A 21,694-nucleotide genomic window follows, 5' to 3' on the forward strand; every position below is an offset into this window, starting at 1 on the left:
TCTCCATAACTTTGTCCCTGACCTGTTTGGCGAGCTCCTTGGTCTTCATGGTGCCACTTGCTTGGTGGTGCCCCTTGCTTAGTGGTGTTGCAGATTCTGGGGCTTTTCAGAACAGGTGTATATATACTGAGATCATGTGACAGATCATGTGTCACTTAGATTGCACACAGGTGGACTTTATTTAACTAATTATGTGACTTCTGAAGGTAATTGGTTGCACCAGATCTTATGTAGGGGCTTCATAGCAAAGGGGGTGAATACATATGTACGCACCACTTTTCCGTAATTTATTTTGTTGAATTAAATAAAAAAAATCATGTCATTCCACTTCACCAATTTGGACTATTTTGTGTATGTCCATTACATGAAATCCAAATAAAAATCTATTTTAATTACAGGTTGTAATGCAACAAAATAGGAAAAACGCCAAGGGGGATGAATACTTTTGCAAGGCACTGTATATACCACTATTAAATACAAATAAATATCACCACCCCATTCCACTACTTTGACCCTATCTGCTCCTGCACCATGCCACTGGCCTCGGAGGACGGGACACCACCACTCAACACACCCTGTAACTCTTCTGAAGTTAAATCTCGTATACCCAAATACTTCTCTGCAGCTGCCACCACAACATCTATTTTCTGTGATTTACGTTCCATTTCTGCGGGACTGTTGATATCCATTGCTATGAACGCTAAGAAGCCAACCTTACATCACTCGATGGCCTATCCCTGTGCTGGCACAGATTTACTACTCACAGGGATCCTCTCAGGATCCATCACCCTTGACCCATCCTCCTCTACTTTATTCACTGCCTCAGCATACAACACCTTCTGCACTACTCTGACCACCTCCACCTGCCTCTCTCGCACCGGACACTTCCGATCCCCAACAACATGGGCCCCCTACAGTTGACATACACAACTTTGTCCACCGAAGCTACACAATCATCTGTCCCATGCCCTCCTGCACACTTCCCACATCTTGGAATCTCCCTCCTACACACTGCGGTGACATGACCATAAACGTTGCACCTAAAACACCGGAATGGAGTCGGCACAAAAGCTCTAACAAGATAACTGACATCCTAAGATGACTTTGTCAGGTAAAAACTCTGACTCAAAACTGACTGACAGTGACTCCTCTGTTTCACCACCGGGTCTGCGTCGCACCAAACGGCGGCAGTCACAAACACCACGAATCTTCAACTTCAATTGTTCCACCTGCACACTTAACGCTAACCCAGAAATCACTCACTTTCAATGGTGCCCTGTTCCTAAGCAATAAATAAATCTTGACCCATGTTGCGTGACACGGAGCCCCTGCTCCATCTGGTCCGAAGAAACACAAACAAACATAATAAATCCACTACAGGTTACCTGGTTACCAACTGCACCAAACTATTTTCCCACCCACCCTGAAACTACACATGGTTCTGCTAAAAGGCAAGGAACCACTTCCTCCAAAAATGTCACTCCTACTTGACCAGATTCGTATTTATCATGTCCATCGATGCAAGACTCGGGCGCCTTCCACCCCACTCAACTAGCACTCATTCACTTCCATTTCACCTCCAAAACACAGCTCACTCCGTTTACACTTGACACCAACCTTCTTCGACACCCAATCTCCATTTTTATCACCATCTTCCTCATATTCAAATCCAACCTCTGCTTTCCACATTCTCTCATCAAGGCAAAGGGTGGCTACTTTAAAGAATCTCAAATATAAAATATATTTTTGGTTATTACATGATTCCATATGTGTTATTTCATAGTTTTGATGTCTTCACTATTATTCTACAATGTAGTAGGTGTGTCCAAACTTTTGACTGGGTCTGCTAAATGAGGTAAATGTAAATGTATATATTCCTCCTTTGAAATCCACCTTTCTGTGTCCCTTTCCCAATTTTCCTCTTCTCCCGACATTGCTTGCGGCCTGCCTGCCACAGCACATTCTCAGAGTGACTGAAGAACTAAATATCGAGATTGTTCCACCCATGTCCTTTAGGGTAGATGGGGTTACTTTATGGGCTATTCATTTGTGACATCTGAAATACACTATACACATTTCATTACAAATAAAATATTTTATATCATCCAACACCTACGAGAGGGGGAAAAAGGATTAAAAAAATAAAAACATTAGGGAATATTTGACTCTACAATGACCATTGAAGCAAAGCCATAGCCTACTTATATGACTCTGAATTGAAGTCCATAGTGGTTCATCATGTCCACTTCACACAAGTGTTAAGTTGACCTCATGACTGGTTTCCATTCCAATACCGCAATCATTTTTCAGACATATATGACAGACAGCTGCTTGACTTTTCATTAGCAGCCCTAACAGGATGTCACCTGAGTGTCATATTCCTGCATGGCAGCGGAGCATGTGTCCAAAGCCTGCTGAAAGTCCTGCTCCTCCACACCATAGTGCTGGTACCAGTGCAGGTAGGCCCTTGCTTGTAGCATCTCCCCAGCACGCTGCACAACATGGCAGAGCAGGCAGGAAACACTGCTGTGATTGGAGCAGACAGTGAGGAGGCGAGAGGAAGGGGCGTTTCCCACCTTGTTCAAAGGGTCTGGAATCAAACACGAAAACAAAACTCACTAATTGATAGGGGTTCAACAGACAACTATTAAAGTTAAAATCGGACAACTATTTTGGGATATACATTTCTTCTCTCAGTTAATTCAATCAAAGGCTCACATTATCCAGATCCATTATTGATGCAATAAAGGGAAAGGGGGATACCCAGTCAGTTGTACAACTGAATGCATTCAACTGAAATGTGTCTTCCGCATTTATCAAAACCCCTCTGAATCAGAGAGGTGCGGGGGGCTGCCTTAAATCGACATCCATGTCAAAAAAAAATTACTGATGTTATCATGGCTCGTGTGTTATCTCAAATCTGGGCTACTTCTTTATGTTACATAGCTTATTCCAATCATATCTCATTTGTATCATATGACAGGCATATTGCTCACCAGTCCAGTGGTCAAGGGGAAAGGGGATCCAAGAGGACACATCGCTGACCTTTTTATTTAACTTCTGAAGTGCATTGGACATGAGGAAAGAGCCATCCTTGTTGCCTCTGGCCACAGCCAACACTGCCCGGCTACTATACTGAGAGCACAGTTAAGGGAAATAAAGATGGGATAAGATATAATCAAAATGTATTTGTCATGCTTGGTAAACAACAGGTGTAGACTAACAGTGAAATGCTTACGGGTCCTTTTCCAAAAACGCAGAGTTACTAGATAAAGATACAGAAATTAAATAGGAAATCAAATAGAAATAGTGACACGAGGATAAAATAAATAAATACACAGTGAATAATGAGTAGAACATAACATGGCTATATACAGGGAGTAGAAAATAACATGGCTATATACAGGGAGTAGAAAAGAACATATCTATATACAGGGAGTAGAAAAGAACATGTCTATATACAGGGAGTAGAAAATAACATGGCTATATACAGGGAGTAGAAAATAACATGTCTATATACAGGGAGTAGAAAATAACATGTCTATATACAGGGAGTAGAAAATAACATGTCTATATACAGGAAGTAGAAAATAACATGGCTATATACAGGGAGTAGAAATAACATGTCTATATACAGGGAGTAGAAAATAACATGGCTATATACAGGGAGTAGAAAATAACATGGCTATATACAGGGAGTAGAAAATAACATGGCTATATACAGGGAGTAGAAAATAACATGGCTATATACAGGAAGTAGAAAATAACATGGCTATATACAGGGAGTAGAAAATAACGTGTCTATATACAGGAAGTAGAAAATAACATGTCTATATACAGGGAGTAACAGTCCCGAGTTGATGTGCAGGGGTACGAGGTCATTGAGGTAGCTATGTACTGTACATATAGGTAGGGGTCAAGTTACTAGGCAACAGGACAGATAAGACAGTCGCAGCAGCGTATGTGGTGTGTGTGCGTGTCTGTGCGTGTGTGTGTGCGTGTGTGCGTGCGTGTGTTGTAAGTAGCGCAGTGGTCTAAGGCTCTGCATCACAGTGCTAGCTGTGCCACTAGAGATCCTGGTTCGAATCTAGGCTCTGTCGTAGCCGGCCGCGACCGGGAGACCCATGGGGCGGCGCACAATTGGCCCAGCGTCGTCCAGGGTAGGGGAGGGAATGGCCGGCAGGGATGTAGCTCAGTTGGTAGAGCATGGCGTTTGCAACGCCAGGGTTGTGGGTTCCATTCCCACGGGGGGACAGTATGAAAAAATAAAATAATGTATGCACTCACTAACTGTAAATCGCTCTGGATAAGAGCGTCTGCTAAATGACTAAAATGTCAAATGTAAATATGTGTTGGGGTGTCAGTGTAAGCATGTGTGAGTATGTGGGTAGAGTCCAGTATGTGTGCATAGAGTCAGTGCAAAATAGGATCAGTGAAGGTAGTCCGGGTAGCCATTTGATTAGCTATTTAGCAGTCTTGTTCAGAAGTCTTATGACTTGGGGGTAGAAGCTGTTCAGGGTCCTGTTGGTTCCAGTCTTGGTGCATTGGTACTGCTTGCCGTGTGGTAGCAGAGAGAGCAGTCTATGACTTGGGTGTGAGAGATTTCCAAACACAGGCCTATTGATTTCAGGGCAAATTCACCAACAAAATATCAACGTTGATCTTAAAAACAGCAATTGGAGTTGCATCTGGACAATAGTTTGACAAAGGATACAGATTTCCCTGTGGGGGGAAACTGTGGAACGGCCTGGAGCGAACAGCTGGCCAAGGCATCACAATACATACAGGTTAAGTCCCAAATGGCACCCTTCTCCCTGTGTAGTGCACTACTTTTGACCAGAGACCTATGGGGGCCCTAGTCAAAAGTAGTGCACTATAAATAGAAGGGTGCCATTTGGACGCAAACAAACACTAGCTGAGTTGGTTGTTGGTTAAGGGCTTGTAAGTAAGCATTTCACGGTAAGGTCTACACCGGTTGTATTCGGCGCATGTGACAAATACATATTTGATTTGATAGGACAGCATCCCCTTGTATTTAACAATTCAACTGATCCATCCAATCACTGTACCTACAAATGTAATTACAATGTAATAAAAACATCAGATTTTACAATAAGTCTATCAGATAGATATCATACAAGCGTTTGTAATAGCACACCTGGAACAAGCCTGCGTGGTGTAGAGGAGGTTGACTGCAGGTAAAGACCTCATCACCTCATCAGCTCCCAGGGCTCCATACCTAAACTCAGGCCACTGGAGATGTATGGGAGAAACTGCCGAAATCAGCAATTTACACTGAGGGACAATTGAATTTACATGTATTTTAATACAAGGCAGTTGTAACAAAATGCTATGGTCAGCAGAGTAAAACGTATTGCCCTTCTATCACAATGTAATCATTGTCCTTGGTTTGCATCCAAAATGGCACCCTATTCCCTACATAGTGCACTACTTTTGACGAGGGTTATGGTCAAAAGTAGTACACTATATAGGGAATAGGGTGCCATTTTGGATACAGCCCCTAGTGTCTGTCTATGGGTACCTACCTGGCTGTGGTGAGGCTGTGGACAGGCAGCAGAAGTCCAGCCATGCATGAGGTGATGTGTGAGAGGGAGCCTGCTGCTGGTGGAACACCAGAGAAAGAGGATGATGTGCTCATGAGCGCCCTCTGTAGGGCCTGGGCTCGGGTCAGGGCCTGGTCATTGTGAAACAGGAGCACACCGTCAGCAGACCTGCAGGCAGGAGAGGACCAGGGCCCGTATTCATAAAACTTCTCAGAGTAGGAGTGCTGATCTAGGATCGGTTTTGCCTTTTAAATCATAGTCACTATTCTATCCTACGTATTCTAGATATACTAAATATTCTATCCACATACTGTCCATAATGTCTATACGTCCCATCACACATTTATGCTCCGGACTCCGACATTGCTCGTCCTAATATTTCTTAATTCCATTATTTTAGATTTGTGTGTATTGTTGTGAATAGCTAGATATTACTGAATTGTTGGAGCTATACATTTGGTATTCCTTTTGTGTTTAGTATCATTGGGCAACCAAGGATACTTTTGACTCAAAGAAGACAAACACATACCTTTGCAGTGAGGCTAAACTCAGCAGTGTGTTGTAGTGCTGAAGAGGACTCTCTCCACTTTGGTGCGGTGCCACTGACACTGTCAAAATGTGACCGGCGGGAAATGTGTCACGGATCTCCTCACACAGCTTGGACCCGAGCCCTGGAACAATGATCGCACAAACGGTCAGCAAACTCATCATCATCAAATCAAATTTTATTTGCCACATGCGCCAAATACAACAGTGAAATTCTTACTTACAAGTCCTTAACCAACAATGCAGTTTTTAGAAAAATAAGTGTAAAAAAATAGATAAGTACAATTATTATTATCATCAATTATGTTATGCTGCCTAAATGACTAAACGTTTCCTATCAGCATAAGAGACAGTTCTCTGAAGATCTCGACTACACACCGTCAGGGCCAGTTTCCCAGACAATACGTTACATACGGTTCCTATCAGCATAAGAGACAGTTCTCTGAAGATCTCGACTACACACCGTCAGGGCCAGTTTCCCAGACAATACGTTACATTTACATTTTCGTCATTTAGCAGACGCTCTTATCCAGAGCGACTTACAAATTGGTGCATTCACCTTATGATAGCCAGTGGGACAACCACTTTACAATATGTTTTTTTTTTCTTTTCTTTTTTTTTCTTTGGGTGGGGTAAGGGGGGGGGGGGGGGGTAGAAGGATTACTTTATCCTATCCCAGTTATTCCTTAAAGCGGTGGGGTTTCAAGTGTCTCCGGAAGGTGGTGAGTGACTCCGCTGTCCTGGCGTCGTGAGGGAGCTTGTTCCACCATTGGGGTGCCTGAGCAGCGAACAGTTTTGACTGGGCTGAGCAGGAACTGTGCTTCCGCAGAGGTAGGGGGGCCAGCAGGCCAGAGGTGGATGAACGCAATGCCCTCGTTTGGGTGTAGGGACTGATCAGAGCCTGAAGGTACGGAGGTGCCGTTCCCCTCACAGCACCGTAGGCAAGCACCATGGTCTTGTAGCAGATGCGAGCTTCAACTGGAAGCCAGTGGAGTGTGCGGAGGAGCGGGGTGACGTGAGAGAACTTGGGAAGGTTGAACACCAGACGGGCTGCAGCGTTCTAGATGAGTTGTAGGGGTTTAATGGCACAGGCAGGGAGCCCAGCCAACAGCGAGTTGCAGTAATCCAGACAGGATATGACAAGTGTCTGGATTAGGACCTGTGCCGCTTCCTGTGTAAGGCAGGGTCGTACTCTGCGAATGTTGTAGAGCATGAACCTACAGGATTGGGTCACCGCCTTGATGTTAGCGGAGAACGACAGGGTGTTGTCCAGGGTCACGCCAAGGCTCTTTGCACTCTGGCAGGAGGACACAACGGAGTTGTCAACCGTGATGGCGAGATCATGGAACGGGCAGTCCTTCCCCGGGAGGAAGAGCAGCTCCGTCTTGCCGAGGTTCAGCTTGAGGTGGTGATCCGTCATCCACACCGTTCAGTCCTGGACTACAAAGCTTTTTCAATGGAGATTCTCCATTGACTGTGATGTTTAGTTCAGGACTAGGCTCAATCTGTGTCTGGGAAACTGGCCCTCATTATTGTTCACTGACCTCTATTCCAAATTATGCTTGAGTCCATGTCTGCATCCCAAATCACACCCTTTTCCCTATATAGTGCACTACTTTGGAGTAGTGCACTATATAGAGTACATGGTGCCATTTGGGACAGGCCCCATGTCTACTCACCAGATCCTGTGCCCCGACTCAGGCTGTGAAGTAGCACCACTTCACCGTAGTAATCTATTCTCTCCACCTCCCTGCGAACGGCCGGGAGGTGGAGTAAACCGTTACTCTCCTCGCCCCAATATCCATTGTAACCTGGTGGGTTACAATGGACATTCTGTAGAGGTATCACTGACAAGCTATTTAGGGATTGTTCAAGTACCTTGTTCAAGTGTGCACAGTCACTATCATACTGTGAACTATGGATATGCAATTATACTTTTTTTCAAATTAAACACCCAGACACCATTTTTTGCTGTGTCTTCTTGGTGCCACATTGCATTTTGATGGTGTAAGTCTGAGTTGATTATGAAACAAATGTGCCTGGCTGTCCTTACCATATGCCCAGTTGCTCCCTCTTTCTCCTTGTGCCAGAACAATCAGTCCCGCAGCTGTCTGTTCCATAACAGGAGGCAGAAATGGAAGATCAAAGTCAACAGTGGTGCGTCCAAAATGGCACCCTATTCCCTACATATGGGCCATGGTGGTCAACAGTAGTGCCCTATGTAGGGAATAGGGTGCCATTTGGAATAGGGTGCCATTTGGGATACAACCAGTGAGTACAAGATTCTATCATAAACTAAAACGTGTGCGCTTTGTACTACTCACTTGTTCCTAACCAACTGCTGAGCTCCCCTGAGCACTTTACGCTCACTGTCAATACACACAGCGGCCAACTTCCCATCTCTGGTGCTGAATGGACACCTGTGGGAAGAATTAACAAACATTAAAGCAGAGAGAGTGCATCTCTTTATTTAATAATATAGTGGTTTCGAGGCCTTGATCACCTGTCATTTAATAATATAGTGGTTTCGAGGCTTTGATCAAATCAAATCAAATGTTATTGGTCACATGCGCCGAATACAACAGGTGCAGACATTACAGTGAAATGCTTACTTACAGCCCTTAACCAACAGTGCATTTATTTTAAACAAAAAAGTAAAAATAAAACAACAACAAAAAAAAGTGTTGAGAAAAAAAGAGCAGAAGTAAAATAAAGTGACAGTAGGGAGGCTATATATACAGGGGGGTACCGTTGCAGAGTCAATGTGCGGGGGCACCGGCTAGTTGAGGTAATATGTACATGTGGGTAGAGTTAAAGTGACTATGCATAAATACTTAACAGAGTAGCAGCAGCGTAAAAAGGATGGGGTGGGGGGCAGTGCAAATAGTCCGGGGAGCCATTAAATGCAAATAGTCCGGGTATTATTAAATGATCACCTGTCATTTAATAATATAGTGGTTTCGAGGCCTTGATCACCTGTCATTCTCCTTGCTCTGGCCTGCACCACTATTGGTAATGAGCCTCCACCATTCCAAGCCCAGCTGGTTTCCACACTGGCCCACCTGGAGGACAATTGCAGACATAATTATGGTCTTGCTGTGATCCAGTTAGCACATCTGCGCTCTGATAAACAAAACAAAACCCCAGTTAGTCAAATCACGAGGAACATCTTTTTTTACATTAACATTGAGCTTGTATGGTAGCTAGCTATGTCAAGTAACTAACTGAATATGTATCACAGACTTGATCACACATAGCTAGCTAAACATAGGCTACCTACAAACAGTAGGGTGTTTGGTGATAAAGGTGATAAACGCGCCAGGTGATAAACGTTAGCTAGGTACGTTCCACAGGCAGAACTTCCAGTAACTTGGAAACTTGGTCGTTGCCAGTTCTCACGTTATTAGCTAGCTAGTTGGTGGGAAACGGTGGCAAAGCTAACAAAAACGATCTATTTTATCGCCATGATAGAATGTCGAGAGGGGAGGAGTCGCCGCTGTAGCACGGCATTTCTAGCAGTCTAGCTAGGTAGCCATTGTTGTGCAACCTAGCTAGCAATTACAAGTTTAACTAGCTAAGGTTAGCTGGCTGTGTATTTTTAAAACAACGCACCAAATTGGGTTGTAATCACGACTTCGCACCGCTTTTTTGATTAATCGGTTTGGTACTTACAGTTAGCTAACTAGGTAGAATTTCGAACCCGAACACCCCGTGTGGATTTGACGTCGGCAGTGCTTCATGTTTTTCAGCCAAGAGACTCGGAGCTGTTTGTTATCAGCGTAAGGTTAACGTTAGAAGATGGGGGACGTTTATGACCCAGAACACCCGAAAGAGTGAGTATTTGGCCTGTTTTATTTTCGGTATGTTTTGTTGTTGATTGATTGGGCTTGCCATAATAAACACAACTTCCTAAGTGTTATTAGTTGCTAGCTAGCTACCAGCTAACGTTAGCTTAACTGTTTCCATGCACATTACCTGTTAGCTAGCTACGCTAGTTAGCTTTCCAGTCTAGTGTCCTACACAAACTAGTGTTGGAGCTATGTGGCCACAAAGGTACTATGTTTCATGATAAATAGATAGATAACTATGGTAAAGTGGCATGTTGTATTTAGTTAATGCGAAATGATCTCAACCCTCCGATGTACACCGGCAGTTAGCCTTCAATTTAGTTAACACTACCAGATCTTTGACACAACCAAGTAGCCACCAATGTTTCCAGCTAACTAGCTACATCATTGTTTTAACGTCACCAAACTAACGTTGGTGGATGTATTTAATTAGGACAATGAATTGGTTGCAAGCTAGCTAATTAGCTAGATGTTGTGCACATTACTTTTGTGAACGGTCAACTAGCTTTCAAACACAAACAGTACTCAGTTATTAATTAGGTTGTGCTAACTTAGAGATTTAGTTAGCTAACGTTAGCCAATTCGGTTACCCTCCCACCATAACAGGCCTCATTTGCAGGCCTCGACTCCTCGTTGTAAAATGTTAGACCCGGTCTTATGGAGTAGAATTATAGAAACTCCATGCCAGCCAGCTAAGTGTATGCATTTGTTTTGTTGATATTTCACGTTAACCAGTTAACAGAAGAGGCCATTGGATCTGTTATTGAGCTCATCTGTGTAACGTTTCATATTAAACTAATAGGTTAGCAAGCTGTGTGATGAGAAGATTGTCATGTTGCCTTGTCTTCTCGCTGTTGGTGTAGCTAGCCAACCTAGATAACCTTGATGTATATGTGATTAGTGGAAGCGTCAAATCATTTCAGAATAATGTTTTTGCATTGTGTTCTTTTATCTACTGTGTTGTTAACGTTATATCGCAAGACAGCTACTCGGCTCCTCTATCATGAGCTAATCGCTTGCTTTCAATCCACACATACTATGAATGTCAATGCAAGCAATGGCTTCCTCTTTCTGCCTAATTGAAACGATAAATAATGCCGCTCAACAGACATGTCGTTTTTGGCCAACAGTCAGAAGAAACGGGTCAATGTGATACATACTTAGGTTTGTTATTTAATGGCATTTAGTAAGCGTTGTAGTTAGAACCACCATGTAAACATTTGGTGGATTTAGGCATATACATTTGACATAGAAGAATGGTTCCTATCTTACTACTGTTGTAAGTGGTGTGGCATGCTGCTGGGCCCTTCAGGCAGAAAATGATAATCTGCAGAGATGACATGCACAGTTGATTCATAGGCTATAGCTACTGACTGTAGTTTGTGTTCAACGTTTAAGCTGATGTGTTCATTTGCACAGAAAACAGTCATGCACATTTTTCTAGTCAAAGCTTTGTTACAAGCAACCTCCAGAGTTGCACATGTGGTGTTCATAAGGTAAACAAATGCAGCCAGATGTTCTTTGATTTGAACCTAAGGTTTTGATGATAACAGAGATGGTAGCAGCTCAACCCCTATTGTCTATCCAATTTGAGTTGGGGATAAGATTAAATGACTATTGTATGTTTATTGTTGGTGTGTAACCCAATATATTTGTTTTAATATTTTTGTTAGGTGTGACATCACATTGGAGAGCTCACCGCTCTGAACTGGTTTATTCTTGGCCAGCAGCTTCTACTGGGCTACAAACGCCAGAACCGCAGTGCAATGGATGCTCTGGTGAACTCAGAGATCAGGTACTACCAATACACACACAGTGTCAGAGTGGCGCTATAGACTGTCTGTAATCGATGCCCTTTGCTAGCTAACTGAAGTGACACTAGGGCCTAGGACAGTGTTTCTCAACTCCAGTCCTTGAGGACCACCAACTGTACACATGTTTGTTGCAGCCCCGGACAAACACACCGGATTCAACTAATCATCAAGCCCTCAATGAGTTGAATTAGGTGCCTTTGTCAGGGGCTACAACAAACATGTGTGCTGTTGGGGGTAATCAAGGACTGGTGTTGGGATACACTGATCTACATTTACATTTTAGTCATTTAGCAGACGCTCTTATCCAGAGCGACTTAGAGTTAGTGAATACATATATATTTTTTATTTTTTTATACTGCCCCCCCCCTGGGAAACGAACCCACAACCCTGGCGTTGCAAACGCCATGCTCTATCAACTGAGCTACATCCCTGCCGGCCATTCCCTCCCCTACCCTGGACGACGCTGGGCCAATAGTGCGCCGCCCATGAGTCTCCCGGTCGCGGCCGGCTGCGACAGAGCCTGGATTCGAACCAGGATCTCTAGTGGCACAGTTAGCACTGCGATGCAGTGCCTTAGACCACTGCGCCACTCAGGAGATTGTCACCCTCAATGGTGGGCATTAGAATGTATGTATGCATGCAAAGTAGACTACACTCCTAAACAACTTAATTTGGAACTAAAATGACACCCACCTCCCCTCCTATTGGTCATTTGGTTTGTTGGGTCCATCATCACTGGGTCAGGGACCTGTCCTGTATCCAATTAATCCAATGACATCATTCATTGTGTGTTGAATTCTGGAATGTTGATCCAGGTTGCAGTGGAATTCTAATCCCAGTGCTCCAGTTTTAAAGGAGTATCAGTGCTGTTTTAGGGAAAGGGTTCTGTTTGAAAAGCACCTTCCTAGTGTAGGTTGATATAGTTGTTTACTGTATACTTCGACCTCATTCTGTCAGTGGTTTGTGTCCATAACTTTCTTTTTTGAGAAAAGTTGCTGAATTTCATTACCCAATGTGAGCAAGGTCAAAGCAGTCGTAATTGGACCCAAATAAGTGGCTGCGGATCCGACTTTCCGGGACCCCTCTTCCCGGGGGATAATCTCTCTGCATAGAATGGGAGGTTGCATCAGGTATCAGCTAGTATGTGAAGTGCTCCCGTCCTATAGATGTTAGTGTATACTCGAGCTTCAGCCTCTGTCTGCCAAGTTTATTTGCTCATCCAACCTGGTGTGGACTCAGAAGTCTTGGTCACCATGGCAGCAGTCACCCTCACAGAATATTAACAGACAAAAGGTGCACAACCTGAATACAAAGATTCCATGACTCGTTATCCTTTGTTCTTGAGAGACAATGACGGACAGGGTTCACTTGATGCCGATGCGTTAAGATTGCTTTTGTCTAGTTCTGAGCGATTAGTGCTTTTTGAGGTAAAAAATAATCGAACCGACCTCATTAAATGCATTATGAAATAATGACAAATTATTTTAGTGCTTTTTAATGGAAATTCCATTGGAATTGTGAATATTCAATTGCCAAAACATTGAAAATATTCCATTGTCTCTGTCAGGTCCACATTGGGTAGACATCAGAAGAAAAATAGGAAATTACTATGAAATAATACAATATTTCAGTTGTGTATATTACTTAGTTTTTATTTGATTACTTTATTCTTTTCATTCCTTAGTCATCACCTCATTTCTGCTCAGGCAGTAGCAGCCAGCCAGCCAGACCATCTAACGTTATCTCTGTGCTCCCAATACTGTACTGTCTTTAGTCATCTTATTTAGCTAGCCTGCCTAAGTATGCTGCAGAGCTCTCTGACAATCCTTCTACTAGTTCTTCAAAGTAGATATGGCAAACTTTCACCAACAGTCTCTATCCCTCTCGTCATTGTGTACATTCCGCTCTCATGCAGTCTGTGTATATCTTATTTTGTTGTTGTTGTACTTTTACCCCTTTTTCTCCCCAATTTTGTGATATCCAATTGGTAGTTAGTCTTTTCCCATCGCTGCAACTCCCCTACGGACTCGGGTCCTCCAAAACTTGACCCCGCCAAGCCGCACTGCTTCTTGACACACTGCTCGCTTAACCCGGAAGCCAGCCGCACCAATGTGTCGGAGGAAACACCGTCCAGTTGGCGACCGAAGTCAGCTTGCAGGCGCCCTGCCCGCCACAAGGAGTCGCTAGAGCGCGATGGGACAATGAAATCCCGGCCGGCCAAACCCTCCCCTAACCCAGACGATGCTGGGCCAATTGTGCGCCACCTCATGGGTCTCCCGGTCGGCTGTGACACAACCTGGGATCGAACCCGGGGCTGTAGTGACGCCTCAAGCACTGCGATGCAGTGCATTAGACCGCTGCGCCGGTCTGTGTATATCTAATGTAGCAGGCGTTAAAGTGTCTCTGTCCGAGCCGGAAAGAACAGGCGCAATAGATTATGGTCATTGTAGTTAATTACCACGTTTCTGCGCTTAACTAGGTGGAATATTTGCTTAATGAAAACTACATCTCCCTTCAACCCAGCGTCCCACATAGTTCTTGACTTGATTTCTATCATGAATGATTTTGATTTCTCTCTAGAGGAACGGCGTGCTGGTCTCACAAAAATACTACTAAATTGTATTCAAGTAATTGAACCGACGTCGGTCAATTAGTTGTTTTAATAACCAAAACATTTGACATTTTGGTTTATCGTCTCAGCACTACTTTTGTCAGATAGCTTATTTCTCAAGTAACATTATTCTGGCACCCTTAGACATTGTCTACCTCAACGTTTTTGTAATACTATTCAAACCTTTTTCTATTTGTAAGTACAGCTAATTCAATATGTTTATAATGATGTATTGCAGATAGGCCTATTTCAGGAGGATGAGCAGGGTTTGTGATTGGTGTAGCCTAAATTGAAATGAATGAAACCACAATCCTGTTTTATCCTTTGTTAAAATGACAGGAAGTGACACTTCAGTGGACATGAAAAGGCTCCTCCCATGTCTGTAACGGTCATTTTAGAATGGTCTGTCTTTGTCACAGAGAAAAAGAGAACATCAAATCCTAAAGGAATACATTACCCAATTGTTGCATAGCAACCTTATTGTACCCTAAAGAAAACAACTACAATATTGAGTCCTCTTAGTAGAACAAAAGAGTTGATTGCGTTCTAATAAATGTGAATTAGGCCTTTTTTTACAGTAGGATGACATGTAGTTTCTATGATGAGATCCCTGTTCTAAACATTTCATGTTTGACCAACCGCCAGGCTATCCCTCAATCGGCCGTGTGTTCTACGTCTTTGCATGAAATTGTTTTTATTTGTATGTTTTACCGTTACCTTATTGGACATCGATATACATTACATTTCATAATACATTTTGTGTGATTGCTAAAGCGTTAAAGTGATTTGCAGATGTTTGTTAGATTAATTTGTATTTTAATGACAATGTTGCTACAAGTCTATGAATAGTTTTCATTGATTTGTTTTTGTTTCCCCCCCCCCATGCACTCCTTACGTTACCTCAGGGAAGAGGGAGGAGATACCTCAGTAAGTCTTTATTACACGTTTGTTAAAAGTGTGATGAATACATCTTTGTTTATCTGTTTTGTATTACACAAATAGCTGGTGTAGTTGTTGTGCATCTTTTGAGTTTGATCATTGCAATGACACGTACCATAGAAATTACATTTGGGAAACTGAATGATAGGTCACATGATTTGGTTTACAGTAATAGTTTCTCCTCAAATTATAGCCATGGTAACGTCTACTTATTTTGTTCCCTGTACAGGTCAAGGTTGAGGGCCTCACCAAGGCAGCTATACTCAAAGGCCTCTCTCCTCGAGTGATGTTGTCCAGCCATCTCCTGCCTAAAGGAACCAAGAGGAAGGTGAACCTGGATGACCAGGGTCGCCAGAAAGTGTCCTTCAGCTTCTCTCTCACAAAGAAACCTCTGCAGAACTTATTCCTGGCCCCTCCCAGTCAGGAAAAATCTCTTGCTGAACTTCCCTCTGTCCTGTCACCTACAACCTCACTCTCTCAGGACAGAGCAGGGCAGCATACGGAAAGTAAAAATGAGCAAATGCAGCCACCCTTGTCGGTGCCCACACCAGTAGCAGAGACCCTTGTGCCTCAGACGGCGGTCTCCTCAGTCCCCAAACCTAAAGTGGACTTGGGAAAGATGCACTTCAAGAAACAGATTCTCAGTGTATCTGTTATTGAAGAGAGTCCCATAACCAGCGTTGTCTTACAGGATCCACCCCCTTCCGAGCAACAGGTTTTAATGAAATCTTCAGGTGAAATTGAAACGGTCACCTCAACACGACCATCCCAGTCTCAGAACAGTGTTCAGAACATGGGCAGTGAGTGCCCCTCTGAGAATGCACTCACTCATGTATCTGATGTGAAGCCGGACCTCGGTCTCAAGGAGCTGACTGATTCCTCCCACGTAGGGAAAGTGGATGTAAACGGTTCCAGTGTAACGGAGCAGCAAGACGCCTCAGAAAACATACCAATCCGGTCCCGGTCAGACGGCACACTCCCTGGCTCAGAATCTGATGCTGATTCAGTGCAGACGTCTTCCAGCCACAAATCGGGTGAACCCAAGGCCACAGCAAAGTCGGAGAGTAGAAGTAAGGATGCAAAAAGGATATCCTCTTCTCGCTCCAAATTAGAGGAAACAGAAAAAAGTTCTCACCATACACGTTCTGAGAAGGACGAAAGGACCTGTAGTTACTCAAAGTTTAACCGAGAATCCAAATCTGACAGAGAATCCAAGTCTGACCGAGAATTAAGGTCAACCGCTGACCGAGAATCCAAGTCTGACCGAGAATCAAAGCACACACCCTCGCGGTCCTCCCGCTCTGACAAAGACCGCAAAAGGACTACGAGTCGGTCAAGGTCCAGATCAAGAGGCCCCCGGACGAGTTCTAGACCTGAGACACGTTCCAGATCTGAGAGATCTAGAAGCGAGAGAGGGTCAGGATCACGGTCTGATCGGTCATATCATGACTCTGAGCGGAGGTCAGGAGGTCACAGAAATTCTCCATACAGAGAGAGGAGAGGCAGCTCTCGCTCTCAGACTGATAGCAGCAGAGTCCGCGGCGACAGTTCTGACTCTGAAGATGACCACAGAAGAACTCGGACTAGAACAAGTGATTCCAGCAGGTCGTCCACCCATTCTAGCTTGCAGAGAGATTCAAAGTTATCCTCATCTCGCTCAAAATCTGAACGAGACTCGAAATCTGAACGAGACTCGAAATATATAGATTCCCCTCACTCTTCAGAGATAGATAAAAGAACACAATCTTCTAAGTCTGAGAGGGCCTCAAAGAGAACTGTTGACTCCGATTCTCTCCAAAAGTGCTCTCCTGAAGGAGAACCTAATCACAGGAAATCCAACACCCACTACAAGCCGGACATCAGTGTTCGATCCACTCATTCCAGTCCACATGCCCTCTCTCAAACATCGGACAAAAGTCTCCAGAAAAGCAGCTCTAGTGAATTTGAGGTAGCTCACAAAGGGAAGTGTCAGTCACAGGGCTCTGATCGCTCTTCTGGCTCTGAAGGGGCATGGACATCTTCCAACAGTAAATCAGACTCTAAGCAAATGTCCGCCTCCAAGTCATCATTGAAATCTAATAGACAATCAAACGACACATTTCACAGTCCAAATAATATACAAACCCATGAAACCCCTTCTGGTGCTCACTCTCAGAGCAAAAATGACAAAGGTGGAGCAGATTCCCAGCTAGCAGATACTTGCCAAAGGGAGGACGTTGGCAACATGGATGACATCACATCCCAAGATAAAGACTTACAAAAACCAACTCTGTCGTTACCTTCAAATTGTGATCCAACTCACAGATTGCGAGAACCAGCGTTGGATCTAGTTAATGAGAATATTAATCATTGCATTGAGGTTCAGAATGTCTCGGCAGCAACTTTACCGAACACCTCTAGTGGAGACCAATTATGTGAAACATTTGCCGTAGGGGACATTGACAATGTTAATAAAAGCATTTGCTCTGAACAAAAAGAAGATGCACAGCGTGTAGACCCCCAAATGGGATCCACCGAGAAGCCGGATGATGTAGCCAACTCTAGCTTTTCCTGCAGTAATGACCGAGTAATACCCAGCCTGGATAAGACTGTTTTTCAAGGTTCAGTTGGGTCAAAGTCATCACCATCTACAGTAGACGTATCTGTCAGAGACCACCCTAAGGAGAACACTAAACCAGAAAATACTGTCTATTCTAGTAGAAATGTGAATATCAAGATGCAGTCTTGCACAAGCGTCCCTCTCAAATCTGAACCCTCTAGTCCTGAACCTCAACAATTTCCCAACAAGACTGAACAACAGAACTCTAGTTTGAGGAAAAACAGAGGTAAAACAAAAAGATCGCGTTGGGATATTGTTGGACAAGACACCTCAGACAGTGATAATCCTCAGAAATGGCCTTCCCAAGAAAGTAAACCTGCTGTGAAAAAGGTAATCTCCGTCAAGAGAATTGAGTTTTCTAAAGACGTCAGCCAGGAAGAGCCATCTCTGATAAAGGGTCAACTGAAATGGGAAGCTGAGTTGCATTCCAAAACGATTAAGCAAGAAATTGTCATCGCACAAGAACACAGCTCAGTACCAATATCTCTTAGGAAAGACCAGTCGGAGTCCGCAAACCCAACTGCACAACCAGGCACCTGTGAAACCAGCAATGACCATTCAGACATCAAACCCCACATCAGCCAAATGGATGGAGATCCCTCACTTTTAAATAATACCTCACATGTAGACAACGCTAGAAGGGAGCAGGGTAGGAATGGCGACGGCAATGAAGGGAAATCTAAAGATGGCGCTCACAAGAGCAAACTGGTGAAGAGACCAGTGTCGAGCCAGGACGGTGTAGGCCAAAGCGAGGACAGTGACTCTGACGATTCAGAGTCGGACTCTGACTGCGGTGCTGCTGTGAAACGGATGCAGTCTGTGGTGGTTGTGCCAAAGAATTCCACCCTAACTCACTCGGACACAACAGACAAGCCTGTGTCTCCCTGCACTCCAAGCACTAGCCCAGGACGTCAACAACACGCTAACGGGGCTAGTGGCCAAGAGGGTGACCTGGACAGGAAGGAGATCACAAGCAGAGTCAGCCCACAGCAGAGACATCGAGGCTTTCCCACCATGTGTGAGAGCACTAGGCAGGCCAGTAATGCTTGTGTTGATGGAAGTCTCTCTTTACATGACAGCATGGTGTATCAATCACAGAGCAATATGGTAGATAGCACCAGCCAGCTCGAGGGCTCCAATGCCACCGATGCCCAGCCTTATAAGGATCCTTATAGCAGTGCCCATGAGAGACCAAAGATTGGTGCAGCAACGGTGAGCCAGGTTGCTGCCCACAGCCTTGAGACCTCCTTCAGGCAGTCTGAGACAGGGCATCCACAGCATTATGAGAGTGGCAGGGGTGGTGGGATGCTGTCCCGTTACCAACATGGAGACTTTGCTAGCTCTGATGACTTCAACAGCAGTCTGGGCAGTCTGGGCTGGGACTTCACACAGCCGGAGCAGCCCAGCAGTACGTACCAGCAGCCTGACAGCAGCCACGGGGCATCACAACAGCATCCCAACACTCAACAGCCAGGGAACTCTTCTTTAGGGCAGGTGTACAGGGCAGACAACGGGGCCTGCTGGACCCAACTACCAACTACTACTCAACCCACCTGCAGACCGGTCTACCTCCATGTGCCTGCAACACATTACCAGGAGCCTGTTGGTCAAGTCCATCCTGACTCCCTGACTAATGACTGTGATGAGGACAGTGAGGGGAAACCAGCAGTCCTTAGTAGACTAGCTGTGGAATGCAATGGTCCCAACCTTCCAGGCTCGCTAGCCTTCGTCCAAGCCCATGAAATAAGCAGCAACTGCAGAGGCTCTGTCAACGCCACTCCAGAGAGCATTGCCATAGTTGAACCTCCCAGAGACAAGGACAACTCGAGGCCCCACAGAGGCAGGGGTCCTCCCAAGAAGAGGCGTCCAGAAATGGAGTCAGATTCGGACAGTGAGGCAGAACCTGGGCTCGCTAGCAAAAGGGAGCGACTGGCAGAAAGGGAGCTCCCCAAGGTCTCCAAAGACTCCAGGGAGACTCCAGGTCAGGCCGAGGTGCAACGTCCTTTGCTCAGTCTGAGGGACTTCCGGGACGCCAGCAACTGGAGGGAGATGGCCAGGTCTAAGAAGATGCCACCATACTTTGACCTGATTGAGGAAAACCTGTATCTGACTGAACGGTGAGATTTTGTTCCACTTCTGTTTTTTGCTATAGTTGGCATGCAAAGTCATCAAAACGGTGTTTATATTATAAATTAGTTGTACAAAATGTAAAACGCGAGATCATCATATGACTTCAGCATAAGTATCTGACTGTAGAGTAATGACCACTGAGGGATTTCTGTTGATCTGTACAGGAAGAAGAACAAGTCTCATCGAGACATCAAGCGAATGCAGTGTGAGTGCTCTATGCTCTCGAGGGAGGAGCGGTCTCGTGGAATGATGGCTTGTGGGGAGGACTGCCTTAACCGTCTGCTGATGATCGAGTGGTGAGTTCTTCTCCTTTGCATCACCCTGGTAATACCAAACTGTAAAGCAGATCATAGACAGTGCCTTCAGAAAGTAGATTTTGTGTCACTGGCCTACACACAATACCCCACAAAGTCAAAGTGGAAATATGTTTTTAAAAATGTTTACAAATTAATTAAAAATGAAAAGCTGAAATGTTTTGACGAAACAAGTATTCAACCCCTTTGTTATGGCCTAAATAAGTTCAGGAGTAAAAAATTGCATGGACTCATTCTGTGCGCAGTAATAGTGTTTAACATGATTTTTTAATTGCTACCTCATCTCTGTACATACAATTATCTTTAAGGTCCCTCAGTCGAGCAGTGAATTTCAAACAGATTCAACCACAAAGACCAGGGAGGTTTTCCAATGCCTCGCAAAGAAGGGTACCTATTGATAGATGGGTACAAGTAAATACAAAAACAGACATTGAATATCCCTTTGAGCATGGTGAAGTTATTAATTACACTTTGGATGGTGTATCAATACACCCGTTCACTACAAAGATACAGGCATCCTTCCTAACAGTTGCCAGAGAGGAAGGAAACCGCTCAGGGATTTCCCCATGAGGCCAATGGTGACTTTAAAACAAAGTTTAATGGCTGTGATAAAATATAACTGAGGATGAATCAACAACATTGTAGTTACTCCACAATACTAACCTAAATGACAGAGTGAAAAGAAGGAAGCCTGCACAGAATAAAAATATTGCAAAACATGCATCCTGTTTGCAATAAGGCACTAAAGTAAACCTGCAATAAATGTGGCAAAGAAATTAACTTAATGTCCTGAATACAACGTTTTATGTTCGGGGCAAATCCAACACAACAAATCACTGAGTACCACTTCATATTTTCAAGCTTGGTGGTGGCTGCATCATGTTATGGGTATGCTTGTCATCGGCAAGGACTAGGGAGCATTTTAGGATTAAAAGAAACGGAATGGAGCTAAGCACAGGCAAAATCCTTGGGAAACCTGGTTGTCTGCTTTCCAACAGACACTAGGAGACAAATTCACCTTTCAGCAGGACAATAACCTAAAACACTATGCCTAATATACACTGGAGTTGCTTACCAAGACAACATTTAATGTTCCTGAGTGGCCTAGTTACAGTTTTGACTTAAATCGGCTTGAAAATCTATGAGAAGACTTGAAAATGGCTGTCTAGCAATTATTAACAACCAACTTGACAGAGCTTGAAGAATTTTTAAAAGAATGTGCAAATATTTTACTGTCCAAGTGTGCAAAGCTCTTCGAGACTTCCCCAGAAAGACACAGCTGTAATTGCTGCCAAAAAACGATTCTAACGTATTGACTCATGGGTGTGA

At 44.2% G+C, this 21,694-nt stretch overlaps 2 protein-coding genes across 2 annotated transcripts in view; one reads left to right on the forward strand and one right to left on the reverse strand.

Moving 5' to 3' along the window:
- Positions 1-2,351: 2,351 nt before the first annotated feature.
- LOC311139280 (tubulin delta chain-like) lies at positions 2,352-9,193 on the reverse strand (the record flags this gene model as incomplete). Its single annotated transcript, XM_084174166.1, has 8 exons — positions 2,352-2,590; positions 2,997-3,130; positions 5,215-5,253; positions 5,547-5,732; positions 6,094-6,235; positions 7,790-7,965; positions 8,435-8,530; positions 9,087-9,193. The coding sequence occupies 8 exons, from the start codon at positions 9,191-9,193 to the stop codon at positions 2,352-2,354; spliced, it is 1,119 nt and encodes a 372-aa protein (XP_084030292.1).
- A 426-nt stretch (positions 9,194-9,619) lies between these two features.
- Positions 9,620-21,694, forward strand: part of LOC311140673 (uncharacterized protein) — a 78,143-nt gene continuing 66,068 nt past the window's right edge. The window contains exons 1-5 of the mRNA XM_084175846.1: positions 9,620-9,943; positions 11,632-11,753; positions 15,289-15,310; positions 15,552-20,038; positions 20,216-20,347. Coding sequence (XP_084031972.1) covers positions 11,725-11,753; positions 15,289-15,310; positions 15,552-20,038; positions 20,216-20,347 — 4,670 coding nt within the window. The 5' untranslated portion in view covers positions 9,620-9,943; positions 11,632-11,724. The remainder of the gene's footprint in view (positions 9,944-11,631; positions 11,754-15,288; positions 15,311-15,551; positions 20,039-20,215; positions 20,348-21,694) is intronic.

This window comes from Coregonus lavaretus (assembly GCF_964263955.1).
Source record: "Coregonus lavaretus genome assembly, chromosome: 13".
NCBI classification, from domain to species: domain Eukaryota; kingdom Metazoa; phylum Chordata; class Actinopteri; order Salmoniformes; family Salmonidae; genus Coregonus; species Coregonus lavaretus.